The sequence below is a fragment of the Canis aureus genome, chromosome 36, assembly GCF_053574225.1.
Source record: "Canis aureus isolate CA01 chromosome 36, VMU_Caureus_v.1.0, whole genome shotgun sequence".
NCBI classification, from domain to species: domain Eukaryota; kingdom Metazoa; phylum Chordata; class Mammalia; order Carnivora; family Canidae; genus Canis; species Canis aureus.
In genome coordinates, this window is record NC_135646.1 from 5,826,690 (window position 1) to 5,844,119 (window position 17,430).

Sequence of the window (17,430 nt, forward strand, 5' to 3'; positions counted from 1 at the left end):
ATTAGTATATCCTCAGTCTAATTGGAAACAGAAAGCTGATGGTTTTTGGAAATAGATGTTCCTTTTTCCCCTCCTTCTTGATGCAAGTATCATTAAGAAATCCCTTTCTCTTATTAAACTTGTAGTCACTGCCATTAGATATCATTGGTTAATATTAGTGCTTTTGCCTTTTGCCAATAATTCCTGCTTTCAACTCTTCCTTTCACATATTTGCTCAGTCCTGCAGCTCCCTAAAATTAACAAAGGAAGTTACATACAATTAGTTCTAGATTCTCTATAAGTAGAGAACACTGAGTTATCAAAATCATTAATAACCACTGCGGTTTACAACCATATAGCAGCTTTGAGGAGAGCAAAGTTGTTTTTAAGTACTTTATATTCTTTTTATAAAATCCTCTATTGTCTAGCTACTGTCTTCCCCAATTGGATACAAGCCTTTTTTGTGTTTCTTTAATGTCACTGTTCCATTCACCACCTTCTTACTGTAACTGAAACCCAAAGACATTGCTTCTGCTGCAGCATTTCTTTTTCTTTTTTTTTTTTTTTTAATTTCTGGAAAATATGGAAGAAGGGCAAAAGTAGAAAAAAAAAAAAGGACAGAAGTAGAGAGATGAGTATAATGGCTCTTCCCCCTTGTACCTATTACCAACAATAATTATCAAAAAAGCCAATCTTGTCTTTATATATATACCATCTCCTTCTCCTTCATCTACTTAAAAATATGCAATAACTTCCTAAAGCTTTTGAAATGAAAGTCCAAACTTCCAAACGTGGCTTTAGGCCATGTAAAAACTAGAGAATGCATCCATCACCTTCATCTGCTAGATTTTTTTTTTTAAGATTTTATTTATTCATCAGAGACACAGAGAGACACACTTCTCTCCTTCCAACTTACTTAGTGTTATGTTCTATTCAGTGATTATTTGATTTCATTAAGATTTCTAGTCCTGGGGTACGTAGGTGGTTCAGTCAAATGAGTGTCTAACTCTTGGTCTTGGCTCAGGTCTTGATCTCAGGGTTGTGAGTTCAAGCCCCATGTTGGGCTCCTGCTAGGTGTGAAGCCTACTTTAAAAATACTCATCATCTCCCTCTTTGGATTTCCCAGCCTGTATGCTGGATCTTGGTATCCTCATCTCTTTTCCTCTTCTCTTTTGTCACAGTCACCTGACACAACCCCAGCTCCCAGCTCAACTAGCTTCCTATATATCCAAGCAGCTGAAGATTACTGAGAAAATCACAAATTCGTGCTTAGACTTCCCTCTTATTCGTGACTGTACTCTTAAGTGGGCACTAAATGCTACTAGTCAGTTCTGTTATACTTCTTTAGTAAATTTCTTTTCTCACTCTCCATGATCTCTTCTTCAAATATCCATTTCTCTTTCCACACACACTCTAGGTTTATAGATAAACTGTGTACTTTTCAAAGAGATAGATGTAGTCATGAAAACTCTGCCTTCACTTTTGTTATGGAGGAAATATCCCTGCTCTTATTTAAGGCCAGTCCTCTGTTCATGTTCAGAATTTGATCCACTGTGCCTTCCAAAAGATCTCTCTTGAAATTATATTCTTTCTCTTCTGTATCAAGTCTTCCCTCTCTTTAAATTATTCTTTTCTTCCTTAATCTTAAAAATTCTTAAAACCCCATCTTTTAAAAAAACTCTGGTGACCTTCTATTCCCCTACTGCTACTGCCCCCTTTTTTTGCTCTACTCACAGCAGAATTCTTTGAGAGAGTTGTTTTATTCATTCTTTCTACTTTTTTACCATTTCCCATTCTCTTGTCAACCCTCTCCAAGTGGGTTTTCCTCCCCATCACTCTACTGAAACGGTGTTTATCAAGTTTATGTTAGTGGTATTTCACATAATTCACCACTCCCTCCTTAACATTTAAAACTTCTAAAAGCAAAAAAAAATAAATAAAAAAAAATAAAACTTCTAAAAGCTTTTTTTCTCTGAGCTTCCATGATAACCATACTTGGGCAGGGGGTTTTCTTCCTACTAAACCCAACCAGCTACTCACTTCAATTATCCACCCCACCCCCCAGCCAGAACTCTAATTGGTGGAGTATTCCCAGGACATCATCCTTAGCTGTCTTCTCTACTAAAGCTGTCTTCCTGAGTCAGCTCATATTTTACCACAGCTTCACATACTGATGAACTACCCAATACTTATCTCTAGCCTGAATCTCTCTCATGAGCTTTAAACTTATAGCTTAAACTTTATATTTAAAGCAGCCAAAGTAATCTCTATGAAGCATAAATCACAGTTATTCTTCTTTAAATTTATTTGATTTAACGGTACACTTCATCCAAGCTTCTTAACGTGGCCTATCTCCACTCTCCCCCTCTTTCACTCTACTTAGCCATCATGGCTTTTGTCTCTCTGTTTCCCTCAAAATATGCTAAGTTCATTCTCATCTGAGAGTCTTTGTACTTACTTAAGCTCCTTGAGGACAAGGGTCATCTTGCCTCAATTATCACAATATCCCCATCTTCTACAACAGTCCCCAGGGCATAGTAGATCCTCAGTTAATATTTAGAGCCCAACAGATTGTCTCATGAATCAACTCAAGAGAGGCAGGAGGACTGGCCAAGTAAAGTTTCACTGTCTCCAGACACTAGCCAGAGAGAAGAGTGTATGCAAAGGCCAGATGTGAGAAAGGCTGGCAAGGTAGTGGGCAACAAAAAAAAGTTTAGAATGATCTACATGGCTGGAGCATAGTGTTGAGGAAGAAAAGCAAAAGATAGCCATGCATTCTCTAGTTTTTACATGGCCTAAAGCCACGTTTGGAAGTTTGGACTTTTATTTCAAAAGCTTTAGGAAGTTATTGCATATTTTTAAGCAAACACGTGTTTGATAAAGATTTATATTTGTAAAAGATGATTCTGGCTGCAGTGTAACACATAAATTAAAGAACCCAAAGTAATCCTTTGAGACCTTTTAGAAAGCTACTGCAGTTGTCTAGACCAAAAGCCAATGGTGCCTTAGGTTAGGGTTTTTGCATTTGAAAGAAAAGTTGATGGAGTTAAGAGATACTTAGGAAATAATGACTTATCTGATATGAAGGGGTAAATAAAAAAGATCAGCTTTCTGTCTTTAAGAAAAAATTGTGTATGGAGTTCCCATTCACTGTGGGAAAGGAGATTTCACTTAGGGTAGGGAAAGAGACAGTATGATCTGTATTCAGTATATAAGAATGTTGAGTTTTATCACATGATTTTCCTTTTATTCATTGTACAAGTTCCTTGAACTTAAGTTTTAGGGAACTTAAAAGTGTGTTACTATTCCATGGTTATATTTGTTCCCATGGATCTTAAGCAGTGTTTGTATCCATCTGATAATCTTGTCCTGAAGTTAAACCTATCTTGATTATCTCAAACTTTCTTTTTTTTTTTTTTTTAATGATTGATTCTTTTATTTTTTTTTACAAAAGTTTATTCTTAAATGTACAACAGGATCTAAGACAACACTTCATCCCAACTATAGGTGGCAACAGATGCTATGATAGGGAATCCAGATGTTTAAACAGGAATGGAATTAAGGATCATCACTGCCTCAGGCACAAGGAATAGCTTACTTTTTGCCAGATTTCTTAATTCCACCTGTGGCCAGAGGTCCCTTCCTCGCAGCCTTGGCTTTTAGCTCCTCAAGTTTCTTCTGCTCCTCTTTCTGTTTCTGCTGCCTTATCTTCCTCGTCCATCTCCTTGGCCTGTTTCTTGGGCTGCTTCAGGGACTTATTGCCACCTTTGCAACCGGACATGGTGCCTGCCGCCCCTTCCCCAGACCCTGGCAGTGGAAGCCTATCTCAAACTTTCTTGATTGGTTTTCTATTACATGGAATCACTGATAGTGTAATTTTAGGATTGTGTAGAGCACATTGATACATGGAATGATGAAAATTATTGGTTAAGAAAAATTGTACTTGTCACTTTTTTTAATTGAGTATATTTTGGTAATAAAAGTAATAATATTTGTCTTAGGTCCTAAAAAAGCAGCCTTATTAGCTTCCAAATATTTCTTCCACGTGAAATGTTTCCCATCAGCTAACTTTGTATGCCTCAGTTCCAGATTTCCAGAAGTAATCTGATTGGTTAACTCAAATATCCATTCCTGGTGTACTAAGCTAAGGCCACAGGGACAGGTAGGGTCAGATGGACTTGAGAGCTGCCCCTTTGGGGCTATTGGAAATGACTGTTTCTCCAAGAATGGAGGAAAGGAAGAAGTTCTGACATCTTTTATATATATATATATTTTTTTTAATTGGGATCATACTGCTTTTGCCCTTAATATATCCTGAGGGTTTTTTTCTCTTTTAATGAATATTCAGAGTTAGTTTTAATGGTAAATATTCAGTCAGCAATTCAATACAATTAAAAAATGATGAGCTACTTACTGATTTGGAGTCTAAAATCAAGATGCTGTAAACTTCAGAGTTTATAGTCTGTGCTATAGAAAAGTGTCTATCATTTAAGTGGTTAAAAATGCAGTTTTAGGGAAGGTAAAGAGCTACTGATTTTGTGTGTGTGTGTGTGTGTGTGTGTGTGTGTGTGTGTGTGTGTGTGTGAATGAGAGCAAGGAGGGGGAGAGGGAAAGAGAGAACCCTCAGCAGGCTCCCCACCCAGCATAGAGCCCAACATGGGGGTTTAATCTCACAACCCTGAGATACTTAACTGACTGAGTCATCCAAACACCCCGAGCATATACTGATTTTACATCAATCGATATAAAATTAATCTGTAAAGGTAATTCTTGTTATAACCAAATTCTTTTTATATGAGAATTTCCTTAAGCTGAGAACCTTTGTTTTACAATTTGTAAGGTGGTTTGAGAAAGAAGAATCCTTTGTCTATCACTCTTACCTGTATTAAAATTATAATGAAATACTGTTCTCATAGAGCAAAATCCGTGTCACCAGAACAAAATCATGACCATACTGTTTATCTCAGCTAGCTGTGTTCTAGAGACTGAGAAGGAACAGAAAGAAATGAAAGATTAATTTTTTTCTTATCTCCTTGGATGAATATTTTAAATATCTATATTATTTACTTGTACAGTACATGAGGTGTTTATTACATATCTCATGTAGCTCTTTTGATTTAGAATATGTACAAGGCTTATTTGATTATTAATGTGAAAATATACTCATTACATACTATTTAATAGTGAAAAATTCTCAGTATTAGCTTAATCACTCTACCCTAATTCTTATTTCATTTACTCTAAACAATACTTTATTCCTAGTACTTGGTCATGTGAAATTATGACTGGCTGTGAATATGGCTACTCATTTTTCTCCATACTGAACGATAGTGCTTCTGATGATTGGTTAAGTTTCAGAACCATTGATATAGATCAGTGTTCTTAACCAAGGACAGTTTTGTCCCCCAGGGACATTTGACAATGTGTGTCATTTTTGGCTGTCACTACTAGGGGAGAGGAGTGCTTAGCATCTAGTAGGTAGAGGCCAAGGATGTCGCTAAACATTCTGCAGTCTATAAGACAGCTTTCTGAAACAACAAAAAAAAATTATCCCACCCGGAATGTCAGTAGTGCTGAGATTGAGAAACCATGATCTAAATGTAGTAAGATGAAATCATATGTCCTAATAAGCAGGTTATCTATGAGGTTCAGGTCAATTACTCTCTGAACAGTAGATGTCACTCTAATCCGGAGATTTCAGTTTGAGAGGATTTCCCAGTTATGTCCTGTTCTGCTTCCTCAGATCCTGCCAGTTTTACTGAGATAACTAAAGACTGTGATGAGAATAAAGAAAACAAAACTCCAGAAGGATCTCAAGGAGAGGTCGATTGGCTCCAGCAGTATGACATGGAGCGTGAAAGGGAAGAACAAGAGCTTCAGCAGGCATTGGCTCAGAGCCTTCAAGAGCAAGTAAGAGATAATTATATTGCTATTTTCTCCATACCCATCTTTCCCAGTAATAACAACTAACAGGTGTTAAGCACTTACTATATGTCAAGCACTGTTCCAGTAAATGAATAAATCATTGATAGAGCAAAACTTTGTTTGGAGCTTCGCCTTGGGTTTCAAATAGAAACAGTGATAGTTTTTCTTTTTTTGAAAATCCAAATGCAACAAAATATATTGTTGATTACCTTCCATTACTGTAATTCATTGCATACTCCACCGACTGAGACAGCCAGGGGCCCCATATAATAATCTGTTCTTAAATTTTTAGTTCTTCATGCTTGTATTTGGCAGAGCTGGTCAATTGCAGTTGCCTGAGGTGTCTGACTAAAAGGTGATGTTTTCACAGTTATCTAAACCAATGCAGCCCAAGTCATGTTAGTAGTAAAAATTTACTAAAACTCCCTAGAATAAACGCACAGCTTAATCAGATTAAGAAATCTGTTTTGGGGCAGCCCCGGTGGCTTAGCGGTTTAGTGCCACCTTCAGCCCAGGGCGTGATCCTGGAGACCTGGGATCGAGTCCCACATCAGGCTCCCTGCATGGAGCCTGCTTCTCCCTCTGCCTGTGTCTCTGCCTTTCTCTCCTGTATCTCTCATGAATAAATAAATAAAATTAAAAAAAAAAAAAAGAAATCTGTTTTGTCTTGGGGTCCTGGTTGGCTCAGTTGGTGATATATGCAATTCTTGATCTTGGGATTGTAAGTTTAAGCCCCATTTGGCATAGAGATTACTTAAAAATAAAATCTTAAAAAAAAAAAAAAAGAACTCTAATTGGTGTAGAATGATGGGGTTCAACCTTAACTGCACATTAGTATCATCTGGGGAGCTTTAAAAAATACTGATGCCAAAAAAAAAAAAAAAAAAAAAATACTGATGCCTGGGTCGTTCTTTTCTCCTCAGGAATTCTGATACAGTTGATCCTGGGGTGTAGTCTGGGCATCCAGATTTCTTTCCTTTTCTCTATTTGTATCCCCTCCCCTCTCCCTCCCTTTCCTCCTTCCTTCTTGCTTTCTTCCTCCCACCCTTCCTTCCTTCCCTCCCTCCCTCCTTACTTGCTTCTTTCATTTTTAAAAACTCCCCACAGTGATTCTAGTGTTCAGTCAAGGTTGAAAACTGCTGCTTTAAAAAGATTTCAGAACCATCTGTTCTGTATCCTTTTATTTAGAAGAAGTACCTCCCTAGCTGCCTGGCTGTCAGGATGTATTTATGTCACTCATTTTACAAATAATGAATAGTAATCGTTTGTTTTAGAAAACTTTTTTTTTTTAAAGATTTTACTTATTTATTCATGAGAGACACACAGAGAGAGAGAGAGAGACATAGGCAGAGAGAGAAGCAGGCTCCATGCAGGGAGCCTGATGTGGGACTTGATCCCAGGACTCCAGGACACACCCTGGGCAGAAGGCAGGCACTAAACTGCTGAGCCATCCAGGGATCCCCCTAGAAAACTTATTTTTAATATAAAATTTCTTAATAATAGTTTCTTATAGTGCAGAAAATGAAAAATTCAAAACCCTTCTTTTTCATATACATAAGACGTATATTCTATTTCTTGTCAGCTGACCCAGTTAAAACTATCTTATAAACCTATCTTCACATCTGAGAAATAGAAGATGAAGTTTCTTTAGTTTGGTATACCTGCATCATTCCGTTAATAGCTAAGAGTCTTTTACCATCTGGGTTTCCACATCGACTTTATATGCTGGATAAGTTTTAATCATATTTCTTCTTAGAGAATTTCTCTGTTTCTCTCTTGAATTACAGTATTATTGTTCCCAGGACTATAATGCAGAATAGCTCATTGTAAGCTTCTTATATACTTTAGTAACTTTAAAAACAAGTCTAGGGGCGCCTGGGTGGCTCAGTCAGTTAAGCCTCTGACTTCAGCTCAGTTCATTATCCTGGGATCCTGGGTTTGAACCCCGTGTAGGGCTCCCTGTTGAGCAGGGAGCCTACCTCTCCGGCTCCCTCTGCTATTTCTCCCAGTTGTGCTCTTCTCTCTCTCTCTCTCTCTCTCTCTCTCTCTCTCTCTCTCTCCCCCTCTCCCTTCCTCCTCCCTCCCTCCCTCCCCCTCTCCCTCCCCCTCTCCCTCTCCCTTTCTCTCTCTGTCAAATAAAATCTTTAACAACAACAAAAACAAGTCTAGACTTGAGAAAAGTATAAAACAGTTCTGCTTAAATTACATTTTTTTCCTTCATTTGCACATGAAGTTTGTAAATTTTATTTTCTCTGCAGATGAGAGACAAAATTTTTTTATAGTCAGTCATTCCATATTTTTATTATTAGTCATTCAGTTGAGACATTTTCAAAGATACTTGTTTTTTTAAGAGCAGAGAACCTCAGATGTATTAGAGAAATAACAGTTAACAGTCAGTGAATTCATTTCGTTTTCACCAAGTTATCTGTTATGTCTTGGGCTTTTTTAGCAAGAACAAAGTAGAAGTGATTAAATAATCTTGTGGAAATATTGTTTATCTTGCTGTCACAGACTTAGGGTCAGCGATATGCTGAAGCCAACTCAGCATCATGTTAGTAGCTTAAAATTGGCCATAGTGGAAATGTTTATACTGTGAAAATCGGCAAATGGCTATAAATCAGAGGAAAGAAATCAGGGCAGTTTGCTAAGTAGGTTCTGCTATGTGCCAGGTATTTCATACATATAAGAAGAAAGGGAATTATATCATAATGTCAGAGTGAATGACTTTTGGTTCACAAGCCAAATGTCACTAACTAGAGGAGATAGCATGTAAGGCTTTTTAACCTCCCAAGGTTGTGTTTTAAGTGGACAACATTGAAAAAAGTAAAGAATTTCTCCACATCCCTCGAAGGTCATATTCTAAACATTTGTAAGATTATGGAAAATATATTTTTTAAAGGATTTTATTTATTTGAGAGAGCTAGCACAAGCAGAGGGGCAGAGGAAGAGTAAGAAGCAGGCTCCCTGCTGAGCAGGGAGCCCAAGGTGGGGCTCAGTCCTAGGACCCTGAGATTATGACCCAAGCTGAAGGCAGACACTTAACCGATTGAGCCACCTAGGAGCCCTGATGGAAAACATTATTAGCAAATAATTCCAGAGCAGTTGATTTTATAATTGTTAAATAAGTTTAATCAGTACTGTTTTAAATACCTTAGTTGTGTTCTTATCCCTTTAGGAAGCCTGGGAACAGAAAGAAGATGATGACCTCAAAAGAGCAACAGAGTTAAGTCTTCAAGGTGTGGAGATTATTTTAATTACATTGTTTTAATGATGAAATGTATCACAAACAGAAAAGTATGTGAAGCATTATTTTTAGTGATGATAACAAATGTGAACACCTTCAAGGTAAAGAAATAGAACCTTAGAAATTACCTGTATACCTCTTCCACCCCAGAGAAAACCACTATTCTAATTTTTGTATCCATCAGTAGCTTGCTTTTTTTTTTTTTTTTTAATTTTATTTATTTATTCATGAGAGACACATACAGAGAGGGAGGCAGAGATACACAGGCAGAGGAAGAAGCAGATCCATGCAGGGAGCCTGATATGGGACTTGATCCTGGGTCTCCAGGATCACACCTGGGCCAAAGATGGCGCTAAATCGCTGAGCCACCCAGGCATCCCCAGTAGCTTGCTTTTTTAAAATAATTTTATCATCTATATCCGTATCCCCCTTTTTTAATTTTGAAAAGTTAAATCACAAGGACAATCTGTAATTGTAATTCATCTATATGAAAGAGCATTACTTAAAAAAAAAAAAGAAAAATGGGGATCCCTGGGTGGCGCAGCGGTTTGGCGCCTGCCTTTGGCTCAGGGCGTGATCCTGGAGACCCCGGATCGAGTCCCACGTCGGGCTCCCGGTGCATGGAGCCTGCTTCTCCCTCTGCCTGTGTCTCTGCCTCTCTCTCTGTGTGTGTGACTATCGTAAATAAATTAAAAAAAAAAAAAAAAAGAAAAGAAAAATAGAGCATTACTGCCACTAGTAGGGCTATTAGGAGAAGATAATGTGGCTTCAGTTAATCCATGAATTTATAAGAGTTCACTCTTAGGAAGTCAGTGGGCAAAAATCATGAGTTAGTATTAGAAACATAATCTTACCATAGTCATGGCCTTTCATAGAACTAATATATGGACCAGGTGCTAACAGGGACATATAGCCATGGGAATTATACTAACTTTTATTTTCTATGATCACTGGTCTTTCTCTGGTTCTCAGAAATGAATCAAAGCAGAACACTTTGGTGTTACAAACTAAGTGCTCTAGGCTGATTTATACGCCAGGGTATAGAGAAGAGGGCATGAGTTTTGTGGCACATAGTTGAGGCAGTTACAAATAATTGAAGCAAGGTTTACCAAGGCATTCTGTCCTCCTATTAAAAAACTGGTATAGGGATCCCTGGGTGGCGCAGCGGTTTGGCGCCTGCCTTTGGCCCGGGGCGCGATCCTGGAGACCCGGGATCGAATCCCACGTCGGGCTCCCGGTGCATAGAGCCTGCTTCTCCCTCTGCCTGTGTCTCTGCCTCTCTCTCTCTCTCTCTGTGTGTGTGTGTGACTATCATAAATAAATAAAAATTTTAAAAAAAAATGTTTAAAAAACTGGTGTAGTAGTGGCAGTGATGGCAGCGATGGCTGTCCCAAGTCCTGTTGTACCAGTCTGGACTCATTGCCCTCTACATCCACACATAGATATCCTGAGATCTCCCTAACCATTCTCCTGGGGATTCCCTTCTGATTCTCTCCTTTCTTTGAATCTCTCATTTCCTGTTTCTCACTCTTCTTCATTCTTGGTCTATACTTGTGCTTTGATGGAGAACATCCTAGTAGTTTTCTTAGAAAAGAGGGACTGAGGGGGTGCCCGGCTGGCTCAGTCAGAAGGGCATATGACTCTTGATCTGAGGATCATGAGTTCAAACCCCACATTTGGTGTTAAAGGTTACTTAAATAAATAAAAACTTTTTAAAAATTTTTTAAATAAAATAGGGGTTAAGACTTAGATTTTTTGGAGACCTTGCAAGTTTTACTCTACCCAGTCAAGTATTTGATTAATACTTTGGCCTGAATATAGAAGTCTGGGTTTGCAATCATTGTGAAAGTACTGTTTGCAGAGTTGCTGTAAAGAAAGCTATTCTTTATCCTAATAGGACCTTTTGTTTCTCTGAAAGCTTGTAGGATCTTCCTTTTATTTCTGTTGTGATGAAGTGTCAAGCAACATGCCTTGATGTGGGTCTGTTTCATCCATTTTGCTGGCCATTTAGTTGATCATTTTAAGAGAGAAACGTGTCCTTCAATTATAAGCAATTTTCACTGACTTCCCTTCTTTTTTTATTTTTTTATTTTTAATTTTTCTTTTTTAAGATTTTATTTATTTATTCATGAAAGACACAGAGAGAAGCAGAGACACAGGCAGAGCGAGAAGCAGGCTCCATGCAAGGAGCCCAACGTGGGACTCGATCCCAGGTCTCCAGGATCACACCCCGGGCTGAAGGCAGCACTAAACCGCTGAGCCACCCGGGCTGCCCCCTTTCTTTTTTTAGATTTATTTATTTATTTGATGGGGGGAGCAGAGGGAGAAAATCTTAAAGCCGACTCCCCACTGAGTGTGGAGCCCAACACAGGACTCAGTCCCAGCACCTGTGAGACCATGACCAGAGCCAGAATTGAGAGTCGGATACCTAACTGACTGAGCCATCCAGCCACCCCTGTCTTTTGAAACTTCTGTTACCCAGACCTCCTGGTCTGTTTTTTCCATTTTCTCATTTCTTCTTTCCAGGTTTCCATCTTTTGATAATTTTGCTCGGCTCCCTGGGAAATTTCTCTAACCTTATTTCTAACTCCAAACTTTCTTTTGAGTGTTTTGTCATATTTCTAATTTTCAAGAACAGATTTGTTTTGTAAATATTCCTTTTTTGTAAGTTTTTTTGGGGAGATGGAATCATAGAAGCAATACCATCTCAAATCTCTGAGGATGTTAAATATAATTCATTTGTGAAGTTTTCTTCTCCCTGAATAGATTGTTTCCTCCAGCTGCTCTGTCCTATGTGGACATTATGGTCTTTATATTCCTTATTAGAGGCTTTCCTCAGATACCTAGTAATCCTTGGCTGTGGGTTCATGATTAAGAGAAGCAGACTAAAAGGATGGTTGGAAGCCCTAAACACATGAATAGCTAGGGCTTGTCACTTGTGTGTTTTACAGAGTGGGACTGTTTTGGGGATGATATTAATGTTTTAGGCCTTTCTCTTGGGCTGGTCAGATTCCTAAAAAAGAGTTTTCTAATCTCTTGCCTTTGCCTAAAGGTAAAAGATGTGGCTGCCAGAGTTCTGGGAACCAAATATAGGAACAGGGCTGGGGGTTATATTCATTCTTCACTATTCAACTGTGGCCCACTCCCCTGTTTTCAGTATGTGCATGGCATCCCCCAGTCCAGAGACTGTATTCACCCTCTCCAGAGGATAAAACTCTAAACTTCTATCATTGCTCAGCAGCATGAAGTCTGGAGAAGAGGATCCTGGGAGTCTGTTTCTCAAGTACTTTTCACCAAATCCTTATTTTTATCTCCTACTTAAGCCTCCAGTTTCAAGGGTACCTGGTACTTCCAAGTTGTATGTTTCTTGAACTCTGTGTGATGTAAATTGGATTGGTTCTCAACTTTTCCATTACTGGCTTAGGGTTTGGCTTTGGCTCTCCTGGGTCTGCTAATTCAGTCACCATCTACTTTCCAGCTTGCACAATTCTGACACTAGTCTTTTTTTCTGTTCTTCCCATTCTTAGGTGTTCATGTCTTTTAAATAACTATACTGTGATTTGAGTGGAATTAATTATATTTAAAGCAAAGAGGGAGGATGCCTGGGTGGCTCAGTGGTTGAGCGTCTACCTTTGGCTCAGGTTGTGATCCTGGGGTCCTGGGAACAAGTCCTGCATCAGGCTCCCCAAGGCGAGCCTATTTCTCCCTCTACCTATATCTTGGCCTCTCTCTCTGAATCTCTCATGAATAAGCAAATAAAATCTTAAAACTAAATAAAAAAGCAAAGAGACACTCAAGTACAAATGCTTCTGGGATTTTTTTTTTTTTTTTAAGATTTTATCGATTTATTTGAGAGAACATGAGCAGGGGGAGCAGCGAGGAGTGACAAGCAGACTCCCCACTGAGCAAGGAGCCTGACATGGGACTTGATTCCAGAACCATGAGATCATGACCTGAGCCAAAATCGCGTCTCTACCGACTGAGGCACCCAGGCCGCCACCTGAGAGTGTTTATTTAAAGTCATTAGTAAAGATGGATTCTTCCAGTGAAAACACATTATTAAAGAAAAAAGTGGGGATCCCTGGGTGGCGCAGCGGTTTGGCGCCTGCCTTTGGCCCAGGGCGCGATCCCGGAGACCCGGGATCGAATCCCACGTCGGGCTCCCGGTGCATGGAGCCTGCTTCTCCCTCTGCCTGTGTCTCTGCCTCTCTCTCAATCTCTCTGTGACTATCATAAATAAATAAAAATTAAAAAAAAAAAAAAAAAGAAAAATGGGGATCCCTGGGTGGTGCAGCGGTTTGGCACCTGCCTTTGGCCCAGGGCGTGATCCTGGAGACCCGGGATCGAATCCCACGTTGGGCTCCCGGTGCATGGAGCCTGCTTCTCCCTCTGCCTATGTCTTTGCCTCTCTCTCTCTCTGTGACTATCATAAATAAATTAAAAAATTTAAAAAAAATAAAGAAAAAAGTGGATCTTGGATTTAGTTGTTAGTGCATTTTAGTGAAACTTACAGGTTAAATTTGCATTGTATTTGTTAAATTTCAGAAGATTAATATTGAAGAAAATGAAAGGATACTAATTTTTTTATGTCTTTTCTGTGAGATCATTTGTACTTGCTAGGGGCACCTACAGTATACACCAAGTACTTGAAATCTAACATACAGTTTATGTAATGTGAAATTTAGTGAAATTGGGTTATTTGTAAAATCCTGTTCTTTTTTTCAGTTTTATTCCTTCTTATTAGCATTATATCCTTTTCATATAAACATATTTTTAAGAAAAAGGGACATTTCTTTCATAGATACCTGATACCTGATTGTTATTCCCCACAGTGGGCTGGGTAAATAGAACCCTAATAATAATATGGTTTATGTTTCCTTAGGATGATAAAATGTGTACCCCAAGCTGTTTTATCTTTCTAATCAAATTACTTTGTGTCTATTCTAAGAACTTTTACAACACTTTGTATTCTGCAGAGTTTAACAACTCTTTTCTGGATTCATTGGGTTCTGATGAGGACTCTGGCAATGAGGATGTTTTAGACATGGAATACACAGAAGCTGAGGCGGAGGAACTGAAGAGAAATGCAGAGGTAGGCTGCCTTATTGTCTAAGTAGGACTGCTCGGGCTGCCAGCATCACTCCTGCCATTTCTCTAACAAGGCCCCACTGTCAGTGTCCATGGTGGCAACTACCAAATGCTCTTCACTTTCTCTTGTCCTTTGCTTCTGTTTTCTTTTTTCTCTTCTTTCCTTTCCTTTCCTTTCCTTTCCTTTCCTTTCCTTTCCTTTCCTTTCTTTTTTTTTTTTTTTTTTTTTTTTTTTTTTTTTAGATTTTATTTATTTTAGAGAAGGAGAGCCTGTGTGTGAGGGAAGGGGCAAAGGGAAAGGGAGAAAGAATCCCAAGCAGATTCCAAGCTGTATGCAGAGCCTGACACAGAGCTTGATCCCAGGACCCTGATATCGTGACCTGAGCCAAAACCAAAAATCAGATGCCTAACCAACTGAGCCACCTGGTACCCTACTTCTTGTTTCTTGTTCACAAAATTCAAAACAATATGAAATAAAACTAGAAAGACATCCTGACTCCCTTGTGTGCATGTTAGGTAGTAACTGGGTAACATGCCTCTCAATATCATATATATGTGTTAATTCACCTGTAGTTCTGCTAAAACTATGTTGTCTTTAAAGTGAAATAACAATAAATAAATAAGTAAATAAATAAATAAAGTGAAATAACAAAACTAGTTGGCTATTAGTAAAAACTATTGGATTAATGACATTAAACTACATTGTAACTTTCTTTTACCCTTTTTTTCCTGAAAGAGTTGGTTTTTTTCCATTTTCCAATTCTTTTTGTAATTTTAATTACCTAGGAGTTTACTGTCCTAACACAACTACTATTAGTATTTTTACATATTATTTTGTCAGCCCTGCCGCTAAGTATGCTTCTAAAAGGTCATAAGTACAGCATTTTTATCCTGTTTACTTCTTAAAGATGACTTATAAGCATTTTATTTTTAATGATTCTATGTGCTATATTCCTTCAGATCAACATACTATTTCATTTAATTTTTAACCATGAATATTTAAGTTTCTACTGTTCTACTGTAATAATACTTTGGGAGGTGCCTGGCTGGCTCAGTTGGTAGAGCATCCAAACTTTTGATCCCAGGGTCGTAGATTCAAGCCCCACATTGGGTGTAGAGATTACTTTAAAAATATATTGAGGGGTGCCCGGGTGGCTCAGTGGTTGAGTGTCCGCCTCTGACCCAGGGCCTGATCCTGGAGACCCGGGATCGAGTCCCACATCAGGCTCCTTGCATGGAGCCTGCTTCTCCCTCTGCCTGTGTCTTCTGCCTCTCTCTCTCTCTCTCTCTCTCTCTCTCTCTCTCTCTCTCTCTCTGGGTCTCTCATGAATAAATAAATAAAATCTTTAAAATATATATAGAGAGAGAGAGAGGGAACTGTGTATGATTGTAATGTTTTTGATATTTAGGATTTTCTTCTTTTGATAAATTCCTAGAAGTAAATTACTGCCTCCAAGTTGAGAAACAGTTTAATAGTTTCTGGTTTACATATACCCATATTCCTTCCCCAAATGTGTACCTTACAGTGCTGCCTTCAGTGCATGAATGTCACTTTCCAGGTTTTTAACATTTTTTTACTAACAATGTCTTAATAGCATTTTTAAGAATATTTAAAATGTTAAAGCTTACCCATAATCCCTATAGCACCACTGCAACTGTTTTCATTTTGTTCATTTTGTTTTCCAGTACTTAATCATTAACATACCTGCTTTTATAGAGCTATAATTATTGTGTGCATTCGTGTGGGTTTGAAAAACAAGTTAATGTGTTGCTGACCCACTGAATACTATTGTGTTGAGTTGATATACCACTAATCATTCAACTATTATTGGGCCTATTGTTAGTTCCAGCTTTTCATTATTATAGGTAATGCTACAGTGAATAATTTTATACATCTACTCTTTTCTCCTTTTGAATTATTTTCCTAGGATAAATTCTTAGTTGGGAGTAGAATTCTTGGGTCAAAAATCAAGTTTGACTACACACACACTGGAAGTCAGCCATGTTAGCTTTGATAATAAATTTAAATTTAGTGTTTTGCTTTTATTCAAATGAAGAGTTAAACATCATGCCCACTTCTGTTTTCCAGACAGGAAATCTTCCTCATTCTTATCGGCTCATTAGTGTTGTCAGTCACATTGGTAGCACATCGTCTTCAGGTAAATGGACATGATGATTTCAGCATTTTATACATGAAGTAGCCAGTATTTGCTCCCTATCAGCTTGCTCTGTGCCTAGCTTCATGAGCTGTAGGTTGAATGCATCAAGAAAAAGTCTTAAATCTTTTCTTTGATCACACTAAATGTGAATTGTGTTAAACATGCAACTTTTTTTTTTATAAATGTCCCCAATTCCCCTATATATGTGTAAATTTATTTATCCAAAAAGTTGTCCTAGTGTATATTTCTCCCTTAAATTTCTGTATGTTTTCTGAATGGTTTTTAGAAACATTGTTGGGGATAGGGTGGATGGGGTGGCTGTTTCTCTCTTCAAAACTTCCTGTACCTGAGAAAAATGCAGTGTGTTTTAAAAACTACAATTTTAAGATTGTGTTTATTTTAGGTCATTACATTAGTGATGTGTACGATATTAAGAAGCAGGCATGGTTTACTTACAACGATCTCGAGGTATCTAAAATCCAAGAGGCTTCAGTGCAGAGTGATCGGGACCGAAGTGGTTACATCTTCTTTTATATGCACAAGTAAGAAACTACCAGGTCTCGGAGCTGTGGGCTAAAAATCTCCCATACTTTTTTTTTTCCTGTAAGGACAAATTGTTCCCATCACTTATTGATTGACAATTTTTTACTTTTGTTATTTTTTGCTAGGGCTGCTATCTTGATATCTTAACTCCATATTAATTACTTATCTCAGAGTAGCATGTTATGTGATAAAACTGTCCTATCGTAAACATTTTTGGTGTTCAAGTTATATCAGCTAGAAGATCTGAGTTACATGGATGGGAACTACATAGCATTGTTATCAGGGGTAGCCATTCTCCTCCGCTCACCCCCACCCCGTTTTCTCAAAAATCAGTACTTGGGGTTAAGACAGTGAACAAATGAATGAGCTGCTTATTTAATAAAATTTAGACACCAAATGGAATTGTGTAGGCTTTATCTCAGCATCTTCTGTCTATCCTTTCGCTTTGCTCACTGAATTTCCTGTTTTATTTCTTGTTTGTTTTATCCCAAG

The 17,430-nt window shown here is 38.2% G+C and overlaps 1 protein-coding gene and 1 pseudogene across 5 annotated transcripts in view; one reads left to right on the forward strand and one right to left on the reverse strand.

Moving 5' to 3' along the window:
- The window catches only part of USP37 (ubiquitin specific peptidase 37), a 96,013-nt gene that overhangs the window by 73,834 nt on the left and 4,749 nt on the right, over positions 1-17,430 (forward strand). For all 5 annotated transcript variants that reach the window (XM_077885600.1, XM_077885597.1, XM_077885599.1 and 2 more), the window contains 5 exons: positions 5,723-5,889; positions 9,080-9,140; positions 14,125-14,240; positions 16,326-16,395; positions 16,799-16,937. In XM_077885600.1, the coding sequence (XP_077741726.1) occupies positions 5,723-5,889; positions 9,080-9,140; positions 14,125-14,240; positions 16,326-16,395; positions 16,799-16,937 (553 nt within the window). The remainder of the gene's footprint in view (positions 1-5,722; positions 5,890-9,079; positions 9,141-14,124; positions 14,241-16,325; positions 16,396-16,798; positions 16,938-17,430) is intronic.
- LOC144305885 (translation machinery-associated protein 7-like) lies at positions 3,433-3,775 on the reverse strand (annotated as a pseudogene).